General features: G+C 43.6%; 1 protein-coding gene across 3 annotated transcripts in view; it reads left to right on the top strand.

Moving 5' to 3' along the window:
* Positions 1–21,506, top strand: part of MAST1 (microtubule associated serine/threonine kinase 1) — a 128,744-nt gene that overhangs the window by 42,059 nt on the left and 65,179 nt on the right. For 2 of the 3 annotated variants that reach the window (XM_082252629.1, XM_082252628.1), the window contains exons 3-4: positions 12,878–12,969; positions 15,590–15,665. In XM_082252629.1, coding sequence (XP_082108755.1) covers positions 12,878–12,969; positions 15,590–15,665 — 168 coding nt within the window. Of the gene's footprint in view, positions 1–3,874; positions 4,553–12,877; positions 12,970–15,589; positions 15,666–21,506 lie in introns of those variants that run through there. The other variant, XM_082252630.1, reaches the window with a different exon arrangement.

Here is a 21,506-nt window from a genome sequence, read left to right as displayed (position 1 = left end):
TATATCTAAGACCCTATGAGAGCAGTCACAGTCCTTATGCAGCAACCTCTGGTGTCCTCATGAAGTACTTCTACACCTGTAGCTACAGGTTAAAGGCACCAACCTCTCTAGCCTAGCTTCCACAGGCCAATCTCCTTCAAACAAGTCTTCCTTCAGGCCTAGTAGCAGTAGTTTCCTGGAACACAAGCACAGAGGGCCCCCTCCCAGAGGAAAGCCCGGGGGGGGGGTCTGGGGGTGAGAGATCTGCTCAGATCCTCCTAAATATTTATCTTCTCCCTAGCCACACCTAAGTGTAGCCAGCTCAGGGCAGGGGCTCTTCAATGTCTAGAGGTGGATATGTGGTGCAAAGTTTATTATGTCTAGAAGCAATAATAGGATGCATAGCTTAACATGTCTAGAAACAGGGGCAGACTGGCAACTTTCAGCCCAGGGGGAAAGTACAAACCAGAGGCCCATGGTGCAGCGACTCTGCCCCCCTCACACTCCCTCTTTCTGTCCTCCTCCTGACCTTCATTCCAGGCTGAAGCTCCACTCCCGTTACTCTCAACTCACCGGCTGAATCCCGGTTCCCAACCTTCCCAGCAGGGGGCAGTTGGGGGGGGAGCTGGGACAGCTTGGTTGGGGCTGGCCGGGGGAGGAGAGTCTCCAGTGGGGCAATAAACAGGCCTCTGCTCAAACACAGTTTACACCATGCTGGGGGGGGGGGGCCCTGGGCGGTGCAGCCTTTTTACACGGAATCAGAGCGGCCCAGGGGGCAATTGCCCCCCTGCCCCCTGGCCCAGTCCTCCCCTGTCTAGAAGTGGATATAGGGTGCAGAGTTTATGTCTAGAAGTGGCTATAGGGTGCAGAGCTTATTATGTCTAGAGGTGGATATAGGGTGCAGAGCTAATCGTGTCTAGAGGTGTAACGTACAGTACATATAATAAAGAGCTTATCATGTCTATAGGTGTTTAAAGGTTACAGAGCTTATCATGTCTAGAGATATACATAGGGTACAGAGATTATCATGTCTAGAATTAAATAAGAGGATTAAGAGCTCATTGTGTTTGAATATGGATATGGAATGCGGAGCTTATACTATCCAGAATAGATGGAGTATAGGGAACATAGCCTATCTTGTCTACAGGTGAATATGGGAATCAGGGTTGTTGTTAAAAATCACTGGGCCCCATACAGCCTACCTGACAGACCCCACCCCCCCCCCTCCCCAGCCGAAAGTGACTGAGGACATAAATTTATCAGTCCCCTTCTCTGTAGCCTCAACTGCACAGATGAATGAATAGGGAGTGCTCTGAGGCTTCCTGCTCATTCACAAACTGAAGCATAGTGAACACAGTTTACAATACTTCCGTGATTAATGGACACAGGAGCGATCAGTACTGATCGCTTGCTGTGTTCATTCAGGAAAGGAAGGGATTTACCAGCCCCTTTCTCTGCTCTCCATCCTGAAACATTCCCCTGTGTGCCCACAGGCGCAGCAGCTGCTCTCAGGAAAAACAGGAAGATGGCAGTGCTGCTGGTGGGAAAGTGGCACACAGGGGGGCCCAGACAGCAGATGGAAGGGGCACATGTACTAGAACCAATCCTCCTGCAATGCAGAGGGAGGTAGAGGATGAGAGGCTGGCAGCACTGCAGGGGGAGGCAGAAGAGGATTGGTGTCTGCAATAAGACAGTACAGCTGGACAACCTTCTCAGGTGCTTGGGCCCCCCTTTTGAACTGATAGGGTCCAGGCCCAGTACAGGGGGGGGGGGTGGCTGCACTGCCTTCTCACTTGCCCTGATGGGAATATCAAGTTTATTATATCTATGGAGAACAGATCTTAAGGTGTATGTGGGATATATGGGATATACCATATGGGATATCAGTATACAGGTTAGAGGATGTGTGGAACTGGGTTTATTGAGTCTAGAGATGGCTTTGTTCGTGCAAAGCTTATAATGTGTAGAGTATGTAGAGTATATATAAAATACAGAGATTGCCATGTCTAGATATAGGGTACAGAACTTATCATGTCTAGAATTACAGTAGATATAGAGATAGAGAGCTTAGTGTGTCTAGAAATAGATATGAGGGTGCAGAGCCTATAATGTCTAGAGTATATATAAACTACAGAACATATTATGTCTAGAAGTGGATATGGGCCACAGAGACTACTACGGTATGTCTAGAGGTGGATATGGGGTACAGAGATTACTATGTCTAGAGGTGGATATGGGGTACAGAGACTACTATGTCTAGAGGTGGATATGGGCTACAGAGACTACTATGTCTAGAGGTGGATATGAGGATTTGGAATTTATTGTATCTAGAGATAGATATACTGTAAGCGTGCAGTGCCTATAATGTCAAGAGTATATATAGGCATATCATGTCTTATCATGTCTAGAGGGGGATATGGGGTATAGAGAGCTTACTATGTCTAGAGGTGGATATGAAATTTGGAACTTATTGCATCTAGATCTAGCGTCTAGATCCTATAATGCCAAGAGTATACTGTATAAATGGGAATATTATGTCTTAAAATGTCTAGAGGTGGATATAGGGTACAGAACTTATTATGTATAGAGGTAAATACAGAGTACAGGCAGTCCCTGAGTTACAAACGTTCGACTTTTATACGACCCATGCTTACAAACAGAGGGAGTCAAAAGGAAGTGAGAAGCTAGAGGTGGATATAGGGCACATAACCTATCATGTCTATAGGGTACATAACCTATCATGTCTAGAGGTGGATATAGGGTACATAACCTATCATGTCTAGAGGTCGATATAGGGTGCAGAGCTTATCATATCTAGAAGTAGATATAGGGTACATAACCTATCATGTCTATAGGTGGATAAAGGATGCAGAGCTAATCATATCTAGAAGTAGATATAGGGTACATAACCTATCATGTCTAGAGGTGGATAAAGGATGCAGAGCTAATCATATCTAGAAGTAGATATAGGGTACATAAACTAACATGTCTAGAGTTGGATATAGGGTGCAGAGTGTATCATGTCTAGAGGTGGGTATAGGGTGCAGAGCTTATCATATCTAGAGGTGGCTATAGTATTTGGAGCTAATCATCTAGATGTGGATATGGGGTACAGAGCTTATCATATCTAGAGATAAATAAATTTGTTTCTAGAGGTAGATATTAGGATAAGGAGCTTTTATTGTGTTTAGAAATAGATATGGCTGTACAGAGCTTATCACATCTAAAGTAGATATGGTGTACTCAAAGCTTATGAAGCAGAGAGATGCATATTTGAAATATAGACCTTTCTGTGTATAAAGATGGATATGGGGCACTAAGCTTTTCTAGGCTAGAGTTGAATAAAGCATAGAAAGCGTATTATATCTAGAAGGTGGAAATGGGGAACAAATCTTGCAGTGTCTAGAGTTGGATTTTGGGAGACTTACAGTCTAGAGATGTATATAAAGGTGTGCATACCTTATATCTACAGCAGATATAGTATACAAAGTTTATGAAGTTTAGATACAGATATGGGAATTACATGGCTCAGAGATGGATATGGGGATACATGGCTTATGTCTAGATGGAAGGGGTTCATAGCTGATCATGAACACAGGTTGATATATCACTGTGTGGATACAGTGTGTCATGTGTAGAGATGGATTTGGGGATATGTGCCATAGTCTGTTATCCCCAGGATCTATTTCCTGGGGTTGTCTGCTGACAGTACCCGTAGGCCGCCTGATTATCACCTGATTCTGCCAAAACCGGCATGATTGGATGACAGTTACCTAATGCTTTCTGGGCATCTTAATGTACATGTGCATTGACACACATCTGCACACCTATGGATGCGTGCTACCCTACAGGCATGACATAGCCAGTTATCGTCATCAACACACGTGTAGTTGACGTGTCACACACACAGGCAGATGCACACTCATGCTGAGCAGTAAAGGACACAGCTGCAGTCTCTCACTGGTTCAATCTCTCTGTCTGCTCGCCCCCTCCTGTCTGCAGTTCTTTTAGCTGCTTCCTTTCCCCTCATAATATCCTTGTCATCCTTCCCCGTCTCTTCTCCCCCTGGATCTTCAGCATCTTTCCCTCTACTGTCTCCCAAGCTCTGCCTTTGTCTTCCCCTCCTTTTCTTTCTCTCTCTTTTTACCAATCCCTCCTCCAGCTGCCCTCCCTCTCTCCATCGCTCATTCCTTGTCACCTTCTCCGCTGTCTACCTATACATCACAGCTTAGCCTGGCTCCTTCTTCTGTCCCATTTTCTTTGTCCATCTATCTTTGTCTCTCTCTATCCAATCTTTGTCCCTCGATCCCTCTCTTCTCTACCTCCTCTATTGTCTTGCTCTCTAACCTTCAACACTCTCTTCCCATCTCACCTCTGCTGTGGTTCCTCTATTTTGTCCTGTCATCCTCTTTCAACAACACCCAACTGGTCCCTTTCCAGTCTCCGCTAATGACCATGTCTTTCCGGGAGTTTCTCTGATCACCTTCTGACAACCAATTCATCACTGACAGCCCCCCTGCTCACCTGGTCGAGGTCACCTACCCCCTCCAGCCATGTTCAGGCGCACCAAGAGGTAACATTGCTGCTTTTAGAGAAGGGCAGGCAAGATGGGATTTTAAAGGGAGATTAAGGTCTGCTATGTGTACCTCCCAAATATGGGGATTTAGTTTTATTAGCTGCAGCGTATGTTGTCTGTGAGCAGGTGAGTTATGACATTGCCGTATGATCTTATTCTATCTATCTATCTATCTATCTATCTATCTATCTATCTATCTATCTATCTATCTATCTATCTATCTATCTATCTATCTATCTATCTATCTATCTATCTATCTATCTATCTATCTATCTATCTATCTATCTTCTTTTCCAGCTCCACATATTCCTTTTCTATTTACCTGTCTAATTATCTATCCCGTCTATCTATAGCTTGGCCTATTTATTTCATCTCTTTTCCTTGGCTCCTCCAGAGCAAGTAGAATACAGTTTCCCATTTAGTAAGATGATCATTATTATTTCCACCGCTGGGAAAATTGATTATTTAAGAGCCTGTGAAGGCATAAATAAAAAGAGGACCTACAAGGGCATGTGTGATGAGGGCATGAAGATAGAACTATAAGGTCATGTGTGATGAGGGCATAAGGTAGAAATATAAGGGCATGTGTGATGAGGGCATGAAGACAGATCTTCAAGGGCATGTGTGATGAAGGTATTAGGATAGACCTACGAGGGCATGTGTGATGAGGGCATGAAGATAGACTTATAAAGGCATGTGTGATGAAGGAATGAAGAGAGACCTATGAGGGCATGTGTGATGAGGGTATGAAGATAGACCTACAAGGAGATTGTGATAAGAGCATTAAAATAGACCTACGAGTGCATGTGTGACAAGAGCATGAATATACCAATGAGGGCATGTGTGATGAGGGCATGAAGACAGATCTTCAAGGGCATGTGTGATGAGGGTATTAGGATAGACCTACGAGGGCATGTGTGATGAGGGCATGAGGATAGACTTATAAGGGCATGTGTGATGAAGGAATGAAGAGAGACCTATGAGGGCATGTGTGATGAGGGTATGAAGATAGACCTACAAGGGCATTGTGATAAGAGCATTAAAATAGACCTACGAGTGCATGTGTGACAAGGGCATGAAGATACCTATGAGGGCATGTGTGATGAGGGCATGAGGATAGACCTACGAGTGCTTGTGTGATGAGGGCACGAAGATACCTATGAGGGCATGTATACCTATGAGGACGTAAAGATAGACCTTAAATTGCATTTGTGATGAGGGTATGAAGATAGACCTACAAGGGCATGTTTGATGAGGGTATGAAGATAGACCTACAAGGGCATGTGTCTTGAGGGCATGAAAATACATTTGAGGGCATAAAGATAGACCAACGAGGGCATTTGTGATGAGGGCATAAGGATAAACCTATGAGGGCATGTGTGATGAGGACATCAAGTTGGACCTACAAGGGCATGTGTGATGAAGGCATCAAGATAGACCTACAAGGACATGCAGATAGACCTACATGGGCATGTGTGATGGGGAACAGGCTATGCGCCCCAAAACAGGGACAGTCAGCTTGGCTGAGCAATCCTGTTTAGTCATTGCACTGGTAAATACTGTCAGCACCACTTATCACCGGGAGGTAGACTAGAGATAAGGACACGTTCCCTAACTTGATCAATACTTCCTCCTGGAAAAGGTTGGCTGACATTCTTATGTGGGGCCTGTAGACAGGAGACTTGCCTAATTAGCTAGACATAGCTGAATCTATCAACTGCTACTTCTTGCCTTTGAGTAGCTAAAGCATGCCTGTCTGCAATGGAAAAATGACCTAATATATTTTTGACAATAATTGTCCCTAATACAATGTTCACATGAGGAACGCACTGTTTATGGGTTCACCTTGGGAGCAAAAATAACTCCTTAAGAGACCAAAAGTCTTATTACTACTAGCAGCTGGTTTCCAACTTGGTGAACTAGCTAACCTTTCCCTGTTGTCTCTGAGGAGTAGTGAATATTAAAGTTCTCCATCAGACACCTCCCTGAGAACAATGCCCCATCTAAGGCCAGCCTAAAGAACAGGCTCTGTATCTTGGAAAATGGGATTTTAGCCTGCAGAGTTTAACACAATGAATTCAGCCCTGCATATATAATGTATGCAGATGAGACAGATGCCTAGGGCACCACAGAGCAGGAGGCATCTTTTTTTTTTTTTTTAATTCAGTGGGCATAATTTGCATGGAAAATTGGAGCAAATGGAAGAAAGGTTATTTGCCAAAGCAAGCTATGAAACATCATCTCTATCCTGCTCTACAAAAATGATTGCTCGTTATTGAACTGGTTGCTATGCAGAATCCTCCAACACCAGGTATGACAGGTTTAATATAAACAGGCTGTGCAGATCTTTTATTTTGGAAGGGAACTTCAGCAATACTCTGAGTGAATGCTGAGATTCCCTTTATAGCAGCCATGCACAAGTTGCTGTACTTAAGGGAGTACTCAAGATTTGATGCTTGATGGATCTGTATTGTATGCAATGGCTAGTTTGTTGTCAAGTCAGGCTTTTTTTCTTTCTCCAGACCCGAAAAGTTAGTTTTCCTTTGAAACTTTGCATCTAAAATCAAATGGGAACATGGATTAAAGGGTCAGTGCAGCTGTAATGATATTAAAAATTTGGTGGATGTTGAAAAGCTAAACCAACCAGAAACTTCACATATCTTAAGGAGCTCAGTTGGTGAGATCTTGGTGCTAAGCTTTTATTTATTTTATATTATGGAGAATGAAACAGGAGGCACTGGAACACACAATGGTGGGCAGAAACACATAAAACTCCCAGGTGTGCAGGAACATAAGAGGGTAATTATGGCCGGGAAATCTTGCAGTTGGAGAATCCTAGACAAAAGTAGCTGGATGATGACTTAAGCCCCGTACACACGCGTCGAAATTCGGCAGGGAATTTTCGTCCGACGACCGATCTGCCGATTTTCGGCTTGTTAGTATGATGCTTCCGACAACCGACTTTTCGGCCGAAAAAAATCTGGTGTGCAGGCTATAAAATTTTTGTCCGCCGTCAAAACACGGCCGATTTTCGTGCAGTCAGTACAGATTTTGACAGGGAAAAATCTAATGAGCAAGTCTGGACATGCTCAGAGAAGAAAGAACACAAAGAAAGCAAACCAACACATGACATCACTTCTGAAGTAGAATTTTGTCGGGCGAGAAAATTCGTGTGCAGTCTATGCACATTCCAACCAACAAAACACCACTCTGGACAAAAGACGGACGACCGGTTGGCCGATAATCGTTGCATGTGTGCTAGGCTTTAGCCAACCAGGATCAACCTACAGATGAAGTATAAGGCTGGTTGAACCAACCCTTTAATAGTGGCCATACACTCTTTTTTTAAAAAAAAATATGTTATTTCATCAAAATCATCAAATCTGGAGAAAAAACAAATAGCCATAACTTCTCTTCCAGTCAATTTAGACCCAATTTCAATCAAACTGAGTGGATTGGCCAGGGTGGAAAGTTAACAGATGGTTTGCATTGGTCAGCAGCATTTAAATACTTTGTTCATGAATACAATCATATTTCTTTTGATCAGTTTTTTAAGATTTCATGGTGGAAATAGGGATGCCTGATCGTCTATAAGCTAATGCACAGGCAGCCCATTAAAAGTCTCTGCTGCAGGCTAGCACCGGTGCAAATCCAAGCTGAGCCGGCTCAGAGATATAAAGATATAAGCAATGCGGGAGGTTTGCGGTATGGGGCTGCTGAAATGGAACATCTGATTTGAGGTCTGCTTTTGTTAACCCTAGATGCTGGGTAGGGTGTGGTGGGCCTTTACTAAAAATGGCATGTACAGTTTCAACTTCTCTTTAATAGTCTGGGTTAAATACTGAGCTTTACATTAGCATTGTTTTATTCATGATCAAAGTGATCCAATAAAACATCAATGTGCCATGTAGTGGTGGTCCAGGAATAGAAGTCACAGTTGCTGCTCTTGATAGTCCATAGGTCCTTCCTTCTACATGCTATATCTATAATCAAGGACCCTTAGCGCCTCTGATTATTGTGATATCTAGCGCCCTTTCATTGCAGCCAATAAACATGCATTGCCTAAAGGGGTTTATTACCCATCCTGCCACCTTTCCTAAGTCATTTCTGGTTGGTAGGGGCTCATTCAGTGCAATTCATGCATTAAAACAAATTGTGTTGTCACTGATTTGTTGTATGTAGTGAGCTATGTTGTTTCAGACATCAGTGTAGGTTTGAATATATACTGCCCACTGTACTACCCTCTACACTTCTCTTCTGCATATACTGCCCACTGTCATACCCTCTACATTCCTCTCCTGCATACAATGCCAACTGACATACTCTCCACACTCCTCTCCTGTACATAGTGCCCACTGTCATACCCTCCACACTCCTCTCCTGGCCATAGTACCCTCTGTCATACCCTCCCCACTCTTCTCCTGTACATGTTTCCCACTGTCATACCCTCCACACTGCTCTCCTGCATATACTGCCTTTTTTCATACCCTTCAAACTCCTCTCCTGTATATACTACCCACTGCGCTACCCTTTAAACTCCTCTCCTGTACTTACTGCCCACTGTCATACCCTCCGCATTCCTCTCCTGCATACAATGCCCACTGACATACTCTCCACACTCCTCTCCTGTACGTAGTGCCCACTGTCATACCCTCCACACTCCTCTCCTTGCCATAGTGCCCTCCGTCATACCCTCCACACTCCTCTCCTGGCCATAGTGCCCTCTGACATACCCTCCACACTCCTCTGCTGTACATAGTGCCTACTGTCACACCCTCCACACCCCTCTCCTGGCCATAGTGCCCTTTGTCATACCCTCCACACTTCTCTCCTGCATATACTGCTCTATGTCATATCCTCCACACTCTTCTTGCATATACTTCCCTATGTCATACCATTTACATTCCCCCCCTGCATATACTACCCTCTGTCATACGCTCCATGCTCCTCTTCTGCATATACTGCCCCCTGTCATACCCTCCACACACCTCTCCTGCACATACTGCCCACTGTCATTCCCTCCATACTCCTCTTCTGTACATAGTGCCCTCTGTCATACCCTCCACACTCCTCTCTGGTACATAGTGCCCACTGTCATACCCTCCACACTCCTCTCCTGTATATAGTGCCCTCTGTCATACCCTCTACACACCTCTCCTGCACATACTGCCCACTATAATACCCTCTGCCCTCCTTTTCTGCTCACTGTCATACCCTCCACACTCCTCTCTTACACATTCTGATTAGTCAGACCCTCAGCACTCCTATCCTGCACATACAGTTTGGATTCCTCTCTTGCACATACTGCTCCTTGTCCACACTCATTTGCACATACTGTAACCTTGCCTTTTCTGGATCGGGCACACTTTTACAAGAATCTATCAGTACATTTATGTTTTTCTGTGGCAGGTTAGATCCCTGACAAGGAACAACAGACTGTGAAATCCACTTCTTTATGCTCTTTACTGTGCACGGCCAGGAAACATCTCCAACTTCTTATTGACTGACAAAACGACGCAGTGCATGCTCGCTGGAAGTTTTTTCTCCCCTTGTTTCTAGTTAAAACAGACCCATTCATATCTTAGAAAATATCTGCACACTTTGAAGGATAAAAATTTTCAAGCCTAGATCTGTTGCACCACATGCATTTATTGTGTTGTGCATGGTCCCAACTAAGTCTGGGGGGAGGACTTGTATTGACAGGGCATAGGAGTTAAAAACTTGGCTCTTCAGAGGAGTACTGAGGCAGGGTGCTGTGATGTTTTAAGGAAGCTATGTACAGCTCCCTGCTTGTCCCTCCCTCCAGCAATGATCCGCTTGCATTGCAAGGAGAAGCACAGAAATGTAAAGTGTGGTAGTACAGGTTGAGTGCAAGCTAACAATGCTGGGTCTAAAGATGAACATTTGGAGACACTTCGATGGATGACGATTGGGCTATTAGGTAATGGGCAAAAGGAAGGGCAATAGGCCTCAGTTATAAGATTAATAAGTGTGATTCAATTTAAGTGGGAGGTAGAATGTCAACTGGAGGATCATTAGTTAAGAGTCTAAGTTAATACCATTGAGTATATTAGAAGCATTACACTATTTATTGTTGGGTTTTTACAGGAAAGGTTTAGATGAAAAACTTCCAAACATCAAAGGAATTTCAAAACCATAATTCCTTTTGCAAGTAGGCCTTCACCCATTCCATACAAAAGATGTAGGATAAATTATCTCTAAATAAAGCGATAGTGGGGGGGATTCTGGGTAGATCCACTTAAATACATTTTTTTTTGTGCTACAAGGTTTATGATAATAACCCCTTGAGATTTTAAGGATCGGGTAATTGAGTAGGCCTAAAAGCATCCACTCCGGGGTTAGAGGTAGGTCATTTACTACTTGTGTGGTACCATAAATTACTATTGCATTCCAAAAACATTTAAACCTGGGGTACACCCAAAAAGTGTGGAACAAGTCCGCATCTAGTTGTCCACATTCCAAGCAGCAAGAAGAGGAGCTTAAACCAATAAGATAGGAGCGATGCGGAGATATACAAGAGTGATGACAAAGCCCAAGCATCATTGGCCTTCTTCATGCCCCAAGACAAACACAGTAATTGTAAAAGAGCATCAACCCAAAATTCGGTCTGTTTGCTAAGACCAGCCTCTGAAGAGGAGTAGGCCAGCGGCTGTCTGAAGAAATTGTATAACGTAGAAATTGCATTTTTACCTGGGTTAGGATACCCAGGAAGCATATTCAAGGTATTTCCCCAGGAACTTCTGAGAAAATGCTACAAGAATAGATACAATGTACAATTTCAATTGCCACCGCTTTAAAGAGAAGTATGGGGTTGGTTTTTCTTTCAGAATCATACTTACCTAGGTGGATGCAGCATCTGGTCCCCGCCGACTCTAAGAGTGAGAATTGAGCGATTAAACACTGCTGATCGCTCAGTTCTCAGTGTTCTGTGAGCAGAGAGCTGGTGACTGTCAGTCACCACTGTTTCCTCAGCTCCCCCTTCACTCACTGGAGCACTGGGCTGTGGAGGGGGCGGGAGCAGCCTACTCAGGCTCTCAGCGGCTCACTAAGAGGCAGAGTTGGGTGCCAGTCCAGGCATGTGGGCGGATCCCGACTTCATTGTCACAATCTTGCCTGAGCCTGGACCGCCTCTGTGATGTCAGCCGATAGCAGGTTTGAACTGAGAACGTGTCACGGGAGTGCAGAACGAACTGCACTCTTGTGATCCACAGGAGAAGTACAGCTAAACAAGCTTTGGCTGTACTTCTCCTTTAAAAATGGGAATTCCAGAAGGTCTAAGTTGTTCCATAGGGGAAGAAAGAGAGATACGTGTCTGTTTAGTAGGCAATGTGTGCGCATTTTGTGCCACACCATGTAGAGTAGAAGAGGGAATTTGCAGACACCTCTATGGGTAAAATTTCTTTGTGTAAGTCGCACAACCTCTGAACTGGCCGCTAATTGAAAATGTTAATGACACCAATAATGATGATGACCAGAGTTCTCTCCCACTAGTGCAGAGGCTGCATCCAAAGACCAGCTGCACGCACAATAAAGCATTCTAGGGGAACATCTTTTTAGTGATTTATTGGTGATTTAATTATAATATGACTTGTATAGCAATTGTATACACTATATTATTTTTTTTTATTTGCTTTTTTTTCCCACAAAGGTGGAGTTACCCTTTAAATACGTATAAAATGGAATGATATGTGGATTTTTGTGCGGTTATCATTCATTTTAGTGGCATTGCTTGATAATTAGCATAGCATATAATTAAATTATACACAAAGCCAGTCTGCCATGCATAGGTGTGAACTAGCCACATGGAAATAAATGGGATATCATGCATTGAATGCAGGAATGTAAAATATTTGTGCTTTACTATATAAAATAGACAAATAAAAATAATTCCCAAAACAGAATAAAAAGATAACAATATGGGGAAGTCAAGTGATAGAGCTTATCAGATCTTGTTCTTCAGAGCTGACACTCTATTAGAGAAAGTATGTCAAGCGTAATAGAGTAGGTAGGCAGCACATACATCATCTATTATTCAGGAGCGTCTGTCTGGAGTTGTATGTTCGGTGTAGCACATGTGTGTGTGTGTGTACATGTACAGGCTCTCCCCAGAGGTGTCACGCTGCCTCTATTATCTGCCAGCTGAGCCGTCTTGTCTTGGATTCCAGACTCACTGTCTGCGCTGATCTCCAGGCAGTGTTTGTCCATCAGATGCGGTCTCTCTTCCTGTACAAAATAAAGTGTACCTGTTCCCCTAGATGACATGCATTATTCATATCTGTCTCTTGTCTTTCTGTCTTGCAGTTGCAGAAGCAGCAACAGGAAGAGCCTGATCCTGACAAGCAGCAGCTCTCCGACGCTTCCCCGGCCACATTCTCCTCTGCCAGGGCACATAGGTAAGCTCTTGGGAAATACAGGGCAATTACAGACACACTCCAGCCTTCCCTTCAGTCTTAATCAGTGCAGCGCTATAAGTGAGAAATCATGCAACAAACTTCAGCAAACAGTTAAAATGTGCCATAATACGTCCATAAACAGTGAACGAATAATAAAAAAAAAAAAAAATCCTGTAATAGTGATTCTTCACAATATCTTGCACCGATACACATAAAAGTGCTCATGCCACCCAACGACACTCCTTCTGTTAGATGCACCATGTGTCTCCACTCAGACAAACAAATATGCTCACCCCTCCAAAGACGCTACAGTGAGGGGGAAAAAGTATTTGATCCCCTGCTGATTTTGTACCACTGACAATGAAATGATCCGCCTATTATTTCAATGGTGGGTAACAGTGGCAGCTGGTGCTCCATGGGCCAGTGGGGGGGGGGGGGCAGACTGGCCGCACCATACACCCCCCCCAGGGACCACACCAGGCCGCACACCATACACCCCCCCGACCACAGGGAGACAGGGGAGACAGGAGAGGAAAGGAGAGGACAGACAGGACCCCCCCCCCCGCTCACTTCTTCCCCGTCTTCTGCGTCTCCTCCCTCTTCCTCCATGCCCGATGGCATGGCTTCTCCTTTCGGCCAATCGGGAAATGGGTCTCAAAACCCGCTTCCTGATTGGCCAGGAGGCAGATCCGTGTGACAATAGCGAAATTTCCGTTGCTATTGTCACACAACTGGGTGGGCTCTTGGCGCACTGCTCTGTGCCCTGAGCCCACCCTTTTTTTTAGCCTGTGAGAGCCTCTGTCTCTAATCACGTGGCTAAAAAGAAAAAAGCCCCATTGAACTCCATGCGTCCTGCGCCCTGCATGTAGATTAGGGGGCCGGATGCATGGATAGGGGGGGCCGCGCCCCTGCCCCTCATATGACCAGCCACCACTGGTGGGTAAATTTCCACAGTAAGAGACAGAATACAAATCCGTTTGCATCCCGCCGCCGAACTTAGCAGGTGGCAAGGGCCTGTCGGCCCTGCGCTGCTGTCAGGCCACTTGGCCCGTGGAGGGGAAGCCCACAACTGCAGGAATGCCTGTCCACCTCCACGGGAACAGGCACACACAGGGCAGTCGAGTCTGACTTCCATCAGTGTGTGTGTGTTCACCGGACCCAGCTGCCAAACTTGGAAGCCTGGCACTGCTGTACCAATAAACATCGCCTTATCGATAATTTGCATTCTTATTCTCATGGGTGATTGTGTAGGCAGGGCCCCAGTGCACTGCATTGCCCAGGGCCCTTTAATGCTCTTAAGATGGCGCTGCTGTCTAGGAACGCTCACTCCTCCAGATTGACATTTACCCATCAAGGCATTATGATATTTGCATAACCACTCCCAAGAGCCAGCCCACTGCTTCCATTAGAGTGGATTACTAACGCAGGATGTAAGGTATAAGATAAAAAAGGAAAGTTTTATTTAAAAATTGTATTGTTTTTTTATTGTATTATATTGTATTATTGTATTATTTTATATGTTGATAAGGGGGAAAAGAAGGAATCAGGGAAGGGAAAAAGATGAGCTAATTAATCTTAGGTAAAAAGACATAGATGAGCAAGTTTGGGGTGGAGGTACTTGACTGGCCTGCACAGAGTCCTGATCTTAACCCAATAGAACACCTTTGGGATGAATTAGAGCAAAGACTGCGAGCCAGGCCTTCTCGTTTAACATCAGCGCCTGACCTCACAAATGCGCTTCTGGTAGAATGGTAAAACATTCCCATAGACACTCCTAAACCTTGTGGACAGCCTTCCCAGAAGAGTTGAAGCTGTTATAGCTGCAAAGGGTGGGCCAACTCCATATTGAACCTTATGGACTAAGACTGGAATGCAAGTAAAGTTCATGTGCGTGAAAAGGCAGGCTGGGGGAAGAGCTGTGGGAAAGGGTTAACCCCTAATATAATTTATTATTCCTCATTTCCTTTCCCTAGGTTTTTATTTTTTATATCATTTTAGATTTGTAGCACTGAATTAAGGGTGTTGAGGACCATGGGTGCCAGAGGACCTTGTCCCAGCACTGGCGGCCATTGTAAATACTGCAACAGTCTTTCTTTTGTTACTGTTAGGCCTCATGCACATGGAGCTTAAAAAACACCACTTATACAGACGTTCAGGGTTTTTCCTTTATGCTTGTAAAAGCAGCTCTATGTTAGCCTTTGTGGCCATGCACACATAGGCGTTTACAGGTGTATTTGAATAGGAGAACGTACAGGCTGAAAAAATATACACCAAAGGTGCGTTCTGAGAGGAACTTTTGAGAAGAAAAAACATGCGTTTGCATGTAAGCGAGTCTAAATGCTCATAAACACGTGTGTATGGGTATAAATGTATACCAATAACCAGAATAACGTAACATTCTGGCCAGTAGAATGCCTTTATGCTCAAACACCATATGTGCATAAACATGCGTAAATACATGCATAATCACGCACATATATTATATATACCGTAATATACAGTATTAGGGGCATTTTTTCTGCCAAATTCTGGCAGAAAAATGCAGTTTATTTTCACAAGCCTGTGTGTATGAGGCCTTCATTTATTTACTTTAACCCTCTTTGCCTTTTTTTACATTTAGGGGGAAGCCCTATGGACAGTCCTCGAAATTTCTCTCCTAGTGCCGCTGCGCATTTCTCCTTTGCATCATCACGCAGGTAATATAACATTCACATCCACCTTTTTGCAGCTGGCTTATAAAAGCAGGAAAAAACACTAATGTACCAAGCAAGCCAAGAACTCAAAGACAGCCATGGTCTGGAGTCCATGAACTCCATTTGGATACTGAGTAAATATTCACAATAAATGCGCGTAATATATATATATATATACTTCAGCATTATGCTGTTGAATTTTTCTTTGCATTCATTATAACTATAGTGAATATATACAAAATAAAAAGTGCAGCACTTCAAAAATTATATATAAATCGTTTAAATCAAAAAAACATGAGTGAAAATTAGAGTCAAAAAAATATAAGGCTGAAATCCCAATAAAGTGTCTGATAATGTGACAACTGCAAAACAACAGCACCAGTCCTAATGAGACAATTCTTCTTAGGAGGTAAGCACAGTATCTCACAAAAGTGAGTACACCCCTCACATTTTTGTAAATATTTTATATTTTATATTTTATATATATATAATATAAATATATATATATATTTTTTATATTTATATATATTTTCATGTGACAACACTGAAGAAATGACACTTTGCTACAATGTAAAGTAGTGAGTCAAGCAGACTAAGGACATGGATTACTGGAACCGTGTCCTGTGGTCTGATGAGACCAAGATAAACTTTTTTAGTTCAGATGTGTCAAGCGTGTGTGGTGGCAACCAGGTGAGGAGTACAAAGACAAGTGTGTCTTGCATACAGTCAAGCATGGTGGTGGGAGTGTCATGGTTTGGGGCTGCATGAGTGCTGCCATCACTGGGAAGCTACAATTCATTGAGGGAACCATGAATGCCAACATGTACTGTGACATACTGAAGCAGAGCATGATCCCCTCCCTTTGGAGACTGGGCCGCAGGGCAGTATTCCAACATGATAATGACCCCCAAACACACCTCCAAGCTGAGGGTAAAGGTGATGGACTGGCCAAGCATGTCTCCAGACCTAAACCCTATTGAGCATCTGTGGGGCATCCTCAAACAGAAGGTGAAGGAGTGAAAGGTCTCTAAAGGCACTTTTCCACTGCAAGTACCGGCTAGTACTGGCTCGGCTCTACTCGGCCCTGCTTGGCCCGGTTTGCTTTTCCACTGCGGTACCGCATGGTATAGTGTCGGAACGGTTCGGTACGGTACGGTATAGGTTTGCTTTTCCACTAAAGTAGTACTAAAGTTAAGTAGGTGGGATAACAACTGGGGTGGGTGTGATTCTCTGACCAATCAGTGGCTAGTAGTGACTGCATGCAAAGGATTGTGGGATATGGTACCAGTTTGGTACCTGTTGGAACCACAATCGAGTAGGTACTGTTTTTTCAGAGCGGTACCGTACCGTACCGTTCGGTTCCATGCAGTGGAAAAGCAAACCTATACCGTACCGTACCGAACCGTTCCGACCCTATACCATGCGGTACCGCAGTGGAAAAGCACAAAAGCGTGCCGAACCAGTATGGTTCCATGCAGTGGAAAAGCGCCATAACATCCACCAGCTCCATGATGTCGTCACAGAGGAGTGGAAGAGGACTCCAGTGGCAACCTGTGAAGCTCTGGTGAACTCCATGCCCAAGAGGGTTAAGTGCTGGAAAATAATTGACACTTTGTGCCCAATTTGGACATTTTCACTTAGGGGTGTACTCACTTTTGTTGCCAGCAGTTTAGACAATAATGACTGTGTGTTGAGTTATTTTGAGGGGACAGCTAATTTACACTGTTATACAAGCTGTACACTCACTACTTTACATTGTAGCAAAGTGTAAAGTGTAGCAAAGTTTCTTCAGTGTTGTCACATGAAAAGATATAATAAAATATTTACAAATATGGGGTGTACTCACTTTTGTGAGATACTGTATATACATCTTTCTTACGCAACTTAGTTAGCATAAGTTTTAGGAGAGGTGGGGAAGGTATTTTATAGGATCTGTTAGGTTTAGCCTGGAATTATACTTTACCCTGAAACTGACTATTACAAGGGTACTACTGGAACAGTAAAAGGGAAATTTAAAAATGTATGATCAGGAAATTTTTTTGGATTGTGATACAAAAAGACAAAATTTAGGTGCCGATTAGGTAGAGAAGTAAAGTCCAACTATACTGCTGTGAGTGCCGTCTGGGACAAGGAGCTTGTCTTAGGTCCAAGCTGCGGCAATGTCAAACGAAAAAATCCATAAGCTGCACATCATGAAGCATGAAGTGGGATGAATGGCAGCCTCCTCCCGAACTCCAGCCAGGCCACACCTCCAAGACGTTTCACTCCGCCCCTTGGTGCTTACTCATGAGGAACCCATAATCCCCATGATGTAAGCTCCAAGGGGTTGAGCGAAACGCATTGGGGATGTGGCCTGGCTGGAGTCCGGGAGGAGGCTGCCATTCATCTCACTACATGCACATGGATCTGCTTCATAATGTGCGGCTTATGGAACTTTTCCTTCGACAATTTTATGGTGATTGTTGTGAGACGTTTCAGCTAGAAATGATGATCTTCATGAAATGTTAATGTCCAACATTGCAGAGCTTAATACAAAGGTTCATATAAGGCAAGGTCTAGGCATCACCAACCATAAGATTTAATTCACTCTAAGCTGTAAACAACTAACATATAAGAGAAAGACAAAAACACTTATTTAAAAGGCATAGAACAAAAATAGTTGTGTTTAAAATTGATTCACTGGTAGTGTTTAAAATTGATTCCACGTCAACACATTGCAGCACTTGTTCCCCTGGGCAATACATTGCAAAGGCTAAAAACAAAACCTATTTGGCTTATGTTTAGTGTTAAAAAGGCCATAAACAATTAGAACAACAGTAACAAAAATAAAACTGAAAAATCACTTTGATAATTTTTTTTCTGACAATACAGGAAAAACTGAAAAAGGTAAGTTAGGTTTACAAATATTCAAAATGAACAACGTGTCACTGAACAATAGGTAAAGCGTATGCAAAGGCCAATTTTTTTTAATTTTGTAAAACATATTTTTTTTTGGGGGGGGGGGGGTGGGGATAGAACCCCTATCAGGTTTTTATTGCTATCTTGTGTCCCTGTTGGGCTGTTGGGGGGATGTGGGGGAAGAAGTCATCATTTTGAGTCATCCCCAGTACAGGAATAGAGAGAAAATCTTCCAATGGTGACCGCTGTCTAAGAGGGCATTTGCCTTACTTTGGAGAGATTTCTAATAACTTCCTGTGTGTCTATGGGACAGGAAGCGAAGGGGAGTCTCTCCACTGGGAAACAGATGGCAAAAAAACTGAAAGGGGTTTACCATTCAGTTTGTTCAAAAAAAAAAAAAGTTTTGGCTTTACATATATACATTAAAAACAACAATAGTAAAAAGTTCTAGATTTGAACATGTAGCCTAGTCACTGCGGATAATCAGGCAGTTTTGCTGAACATGATTTATTACTGCAATGGATATGCAAAAATAAATATGGGGCTCTATTACTTTTTTTACACTGCTAAGTGGGGGGGGGGGGGGAACCAGTGACATTACTACAGTAATCAGTGCTAAAAATATACAAAGGGTTAAATGTGTCCCTAAGGGGTGTTTTCTGACTGTGAGGGGGATGGGCTTGTGACATCCACACAGAGACCTGTATTCATAAATAGGAGGAACACAGGAGCTCTTTGTTGATAGCAGAGAGAACAATGGTCTGCTGTGTTTACAACAGCAGACGGCCGTTCTCTCTCCATGGGGAGCGATCGCGAGTGCCTAGCGGCAATCGCAGCCACGACCGGCCCCCGTGATTCAGCTTTCCCGCTGGCGAATGGGGGGTCGCTCCCGCAGATCACTGTACAGCTACAGTGATTCGAGCAGCCTAGCCAGCCTACCGCAGTATATCTGCGGCGGGCAGTCGGCAAGCGGTTAAGGAAGACTTAGGCCCCTTTCACACATATGGACCATTCGTTCGTTTTTCATCCATCCGTTGATACACCTATGCCTTTTTACTGGCTTTTGAAATAAAAAAATGCAGCAATTTAGAAATTGGATGAAAGGTTTAGCACTGGGAAACACTTTTTGAAAGAGAAATAGTGCAATTTATGTATAGAGACCTAAGCATATGAACTCTAGTTATGGGTATGAGCAGAGTTCAGATTTGGCAACCCTACCCTTTAAGATCACATGACCAAGTGCCTAGGCTAAAGAGAAGAAGGAGGAGCTTTTATGAGTTCTCCTTACCATGTTTCGGAGTTCAGATTTGGCTGCCCTACTTTTTAAGATCACATGACTAAGTGCCTAGTCTACCAAACACATGGCCAAGGCTATAGGGAAGTAGGAGGAGCTTTTACGTGTTCTACTTACCATGTTTCCGGTATCCCAGGGAGGAAAATAATTCTGTATATAGTCCAGCTGGTAACAAATATGGGGAAAAGCCTCCTTTCAGTGCTGACCACATGTATAGAGACCTAAGCATATGATCTCTACTTATGGGTATGAGCAGATTTCAGATTTGGCAACCCTACCCTTTAAGATCACATGACCAAGTGCCTAGGCTAAAGAGAAGAAGGATGAGCTTTTATGAGTTCTCCTTACCATGTTTCGGAGTTCAGATTTGGCTGCCCTACTTTTTAGGATTACATGACTAAGCGCAGAGTCTACTAAACATGTGGCCAAGGCTAAAGGGAAGTAGGAGGAGCTTTTACGTGTTCCACTTACCATGTTTCCAGTATCCCCGGGAGGAAAAGAATTCTGTATATAGTCCAGTTGGTAACAAATATAAAACCTCCCTTTAGTGCTGACCACATGTAGGCCTAAGCATAGGAACTCTACTTATGGATACGAGTTCAGATTCGGCAGCCCTACCCTTTAAGATGACATGACTAAGTGCCTAGGCTTTCAAAAATGTAGCCAAGGCTAAAGGGAAGTAGGAGGAGCTTTTATGAGTTCCACTTACCAGTTTCCCAGGGAAGAAAAGAACTGGATACAGATTTGGCAACCCTACCCTTTAAGATCACATGGCTAAGTGCCTAGGCTAAAGAGAAGAAGTAGGAGCTTTTACGAGTTCTACTCGCCATGTTTCGGAGTTCAGATTTGGCTGCCCTACTTTTTAGGATCACATGACTAAGTGCCTAGTCTAACAAACATGTGTCCAAGGCTAAAGGGAAGTAGGAGGAGCTTTTACATGTTCTACTTACCATGTTTCCAGTATCCCCGGGAGGAAAATAATTCTGTATATAGTCCAGTTGGTAACGAATATGGGAAAAAACTCCTTTCAGTGCTGACCACATGTAGGCCTAAGCATATTAACTCTCCTTTTGGATACAAGTTCAGATTCGGCAGCCCTACCCTTTAAGATCACATGACTAAGTGCCTAGGTTTTCAAACATGTGGCCAAGGCTAAAGGGAAGTAGGAGGAGCTTTTACGAGTTCCACTTACCAGTATCCCAGGGAAGAAAAGAACTGTGTATTGAATCCAGCTTGTAACAAATCTGTGAAAAACCCTTACATGTCTGTTCACTATTACTCAATATCTGTGTAGTTCTCATAGTGCTCAGAACATACACATTTCCCTGTTTTGTCTCTTTACTACTGCTGCAAGTACTGAAACATACCTGATGATCCTGCCAGAAAATGCAAACAGCTCCTAACTTCCTGTACTGAGCTGACCACACTGCCCAGCAGCACTCTCACTGAGAAAGGGAAGGAAAGCACTAGGGTCCATTCAAAATTCTATTGCTTTGCACAGTGTGTTGCCTAAACAGTTTCAAGGGGCAACCCTGTGATTACAAACCATGGAAATGCTTTTATTTAGACTGATTACTGTTCACTTTTTTCTACTTCTTTTTACTTTGCTGTATCTTTATGGCTTCTCACACTTTCCAACGGCGATCTGTACG

The sequence above is a fragment of the Pelophylax lessonae genome (genome assembly GCF_965119305.1).
Source record: "Pelophylax lessonae genome assembly, chromosome: 4".
Taxonomy (NCBI): domain Eukaryota; kingdom Metazoa; phylum Chordata; class Amphibia; order Anura; family Ranidae; genus Pelophylax; species Pelophylax lessonae.
Note: the sequence above shows the minus strand (reverse complement) of the source record. Positions and strands in the feature narration are given on the sequence as shown.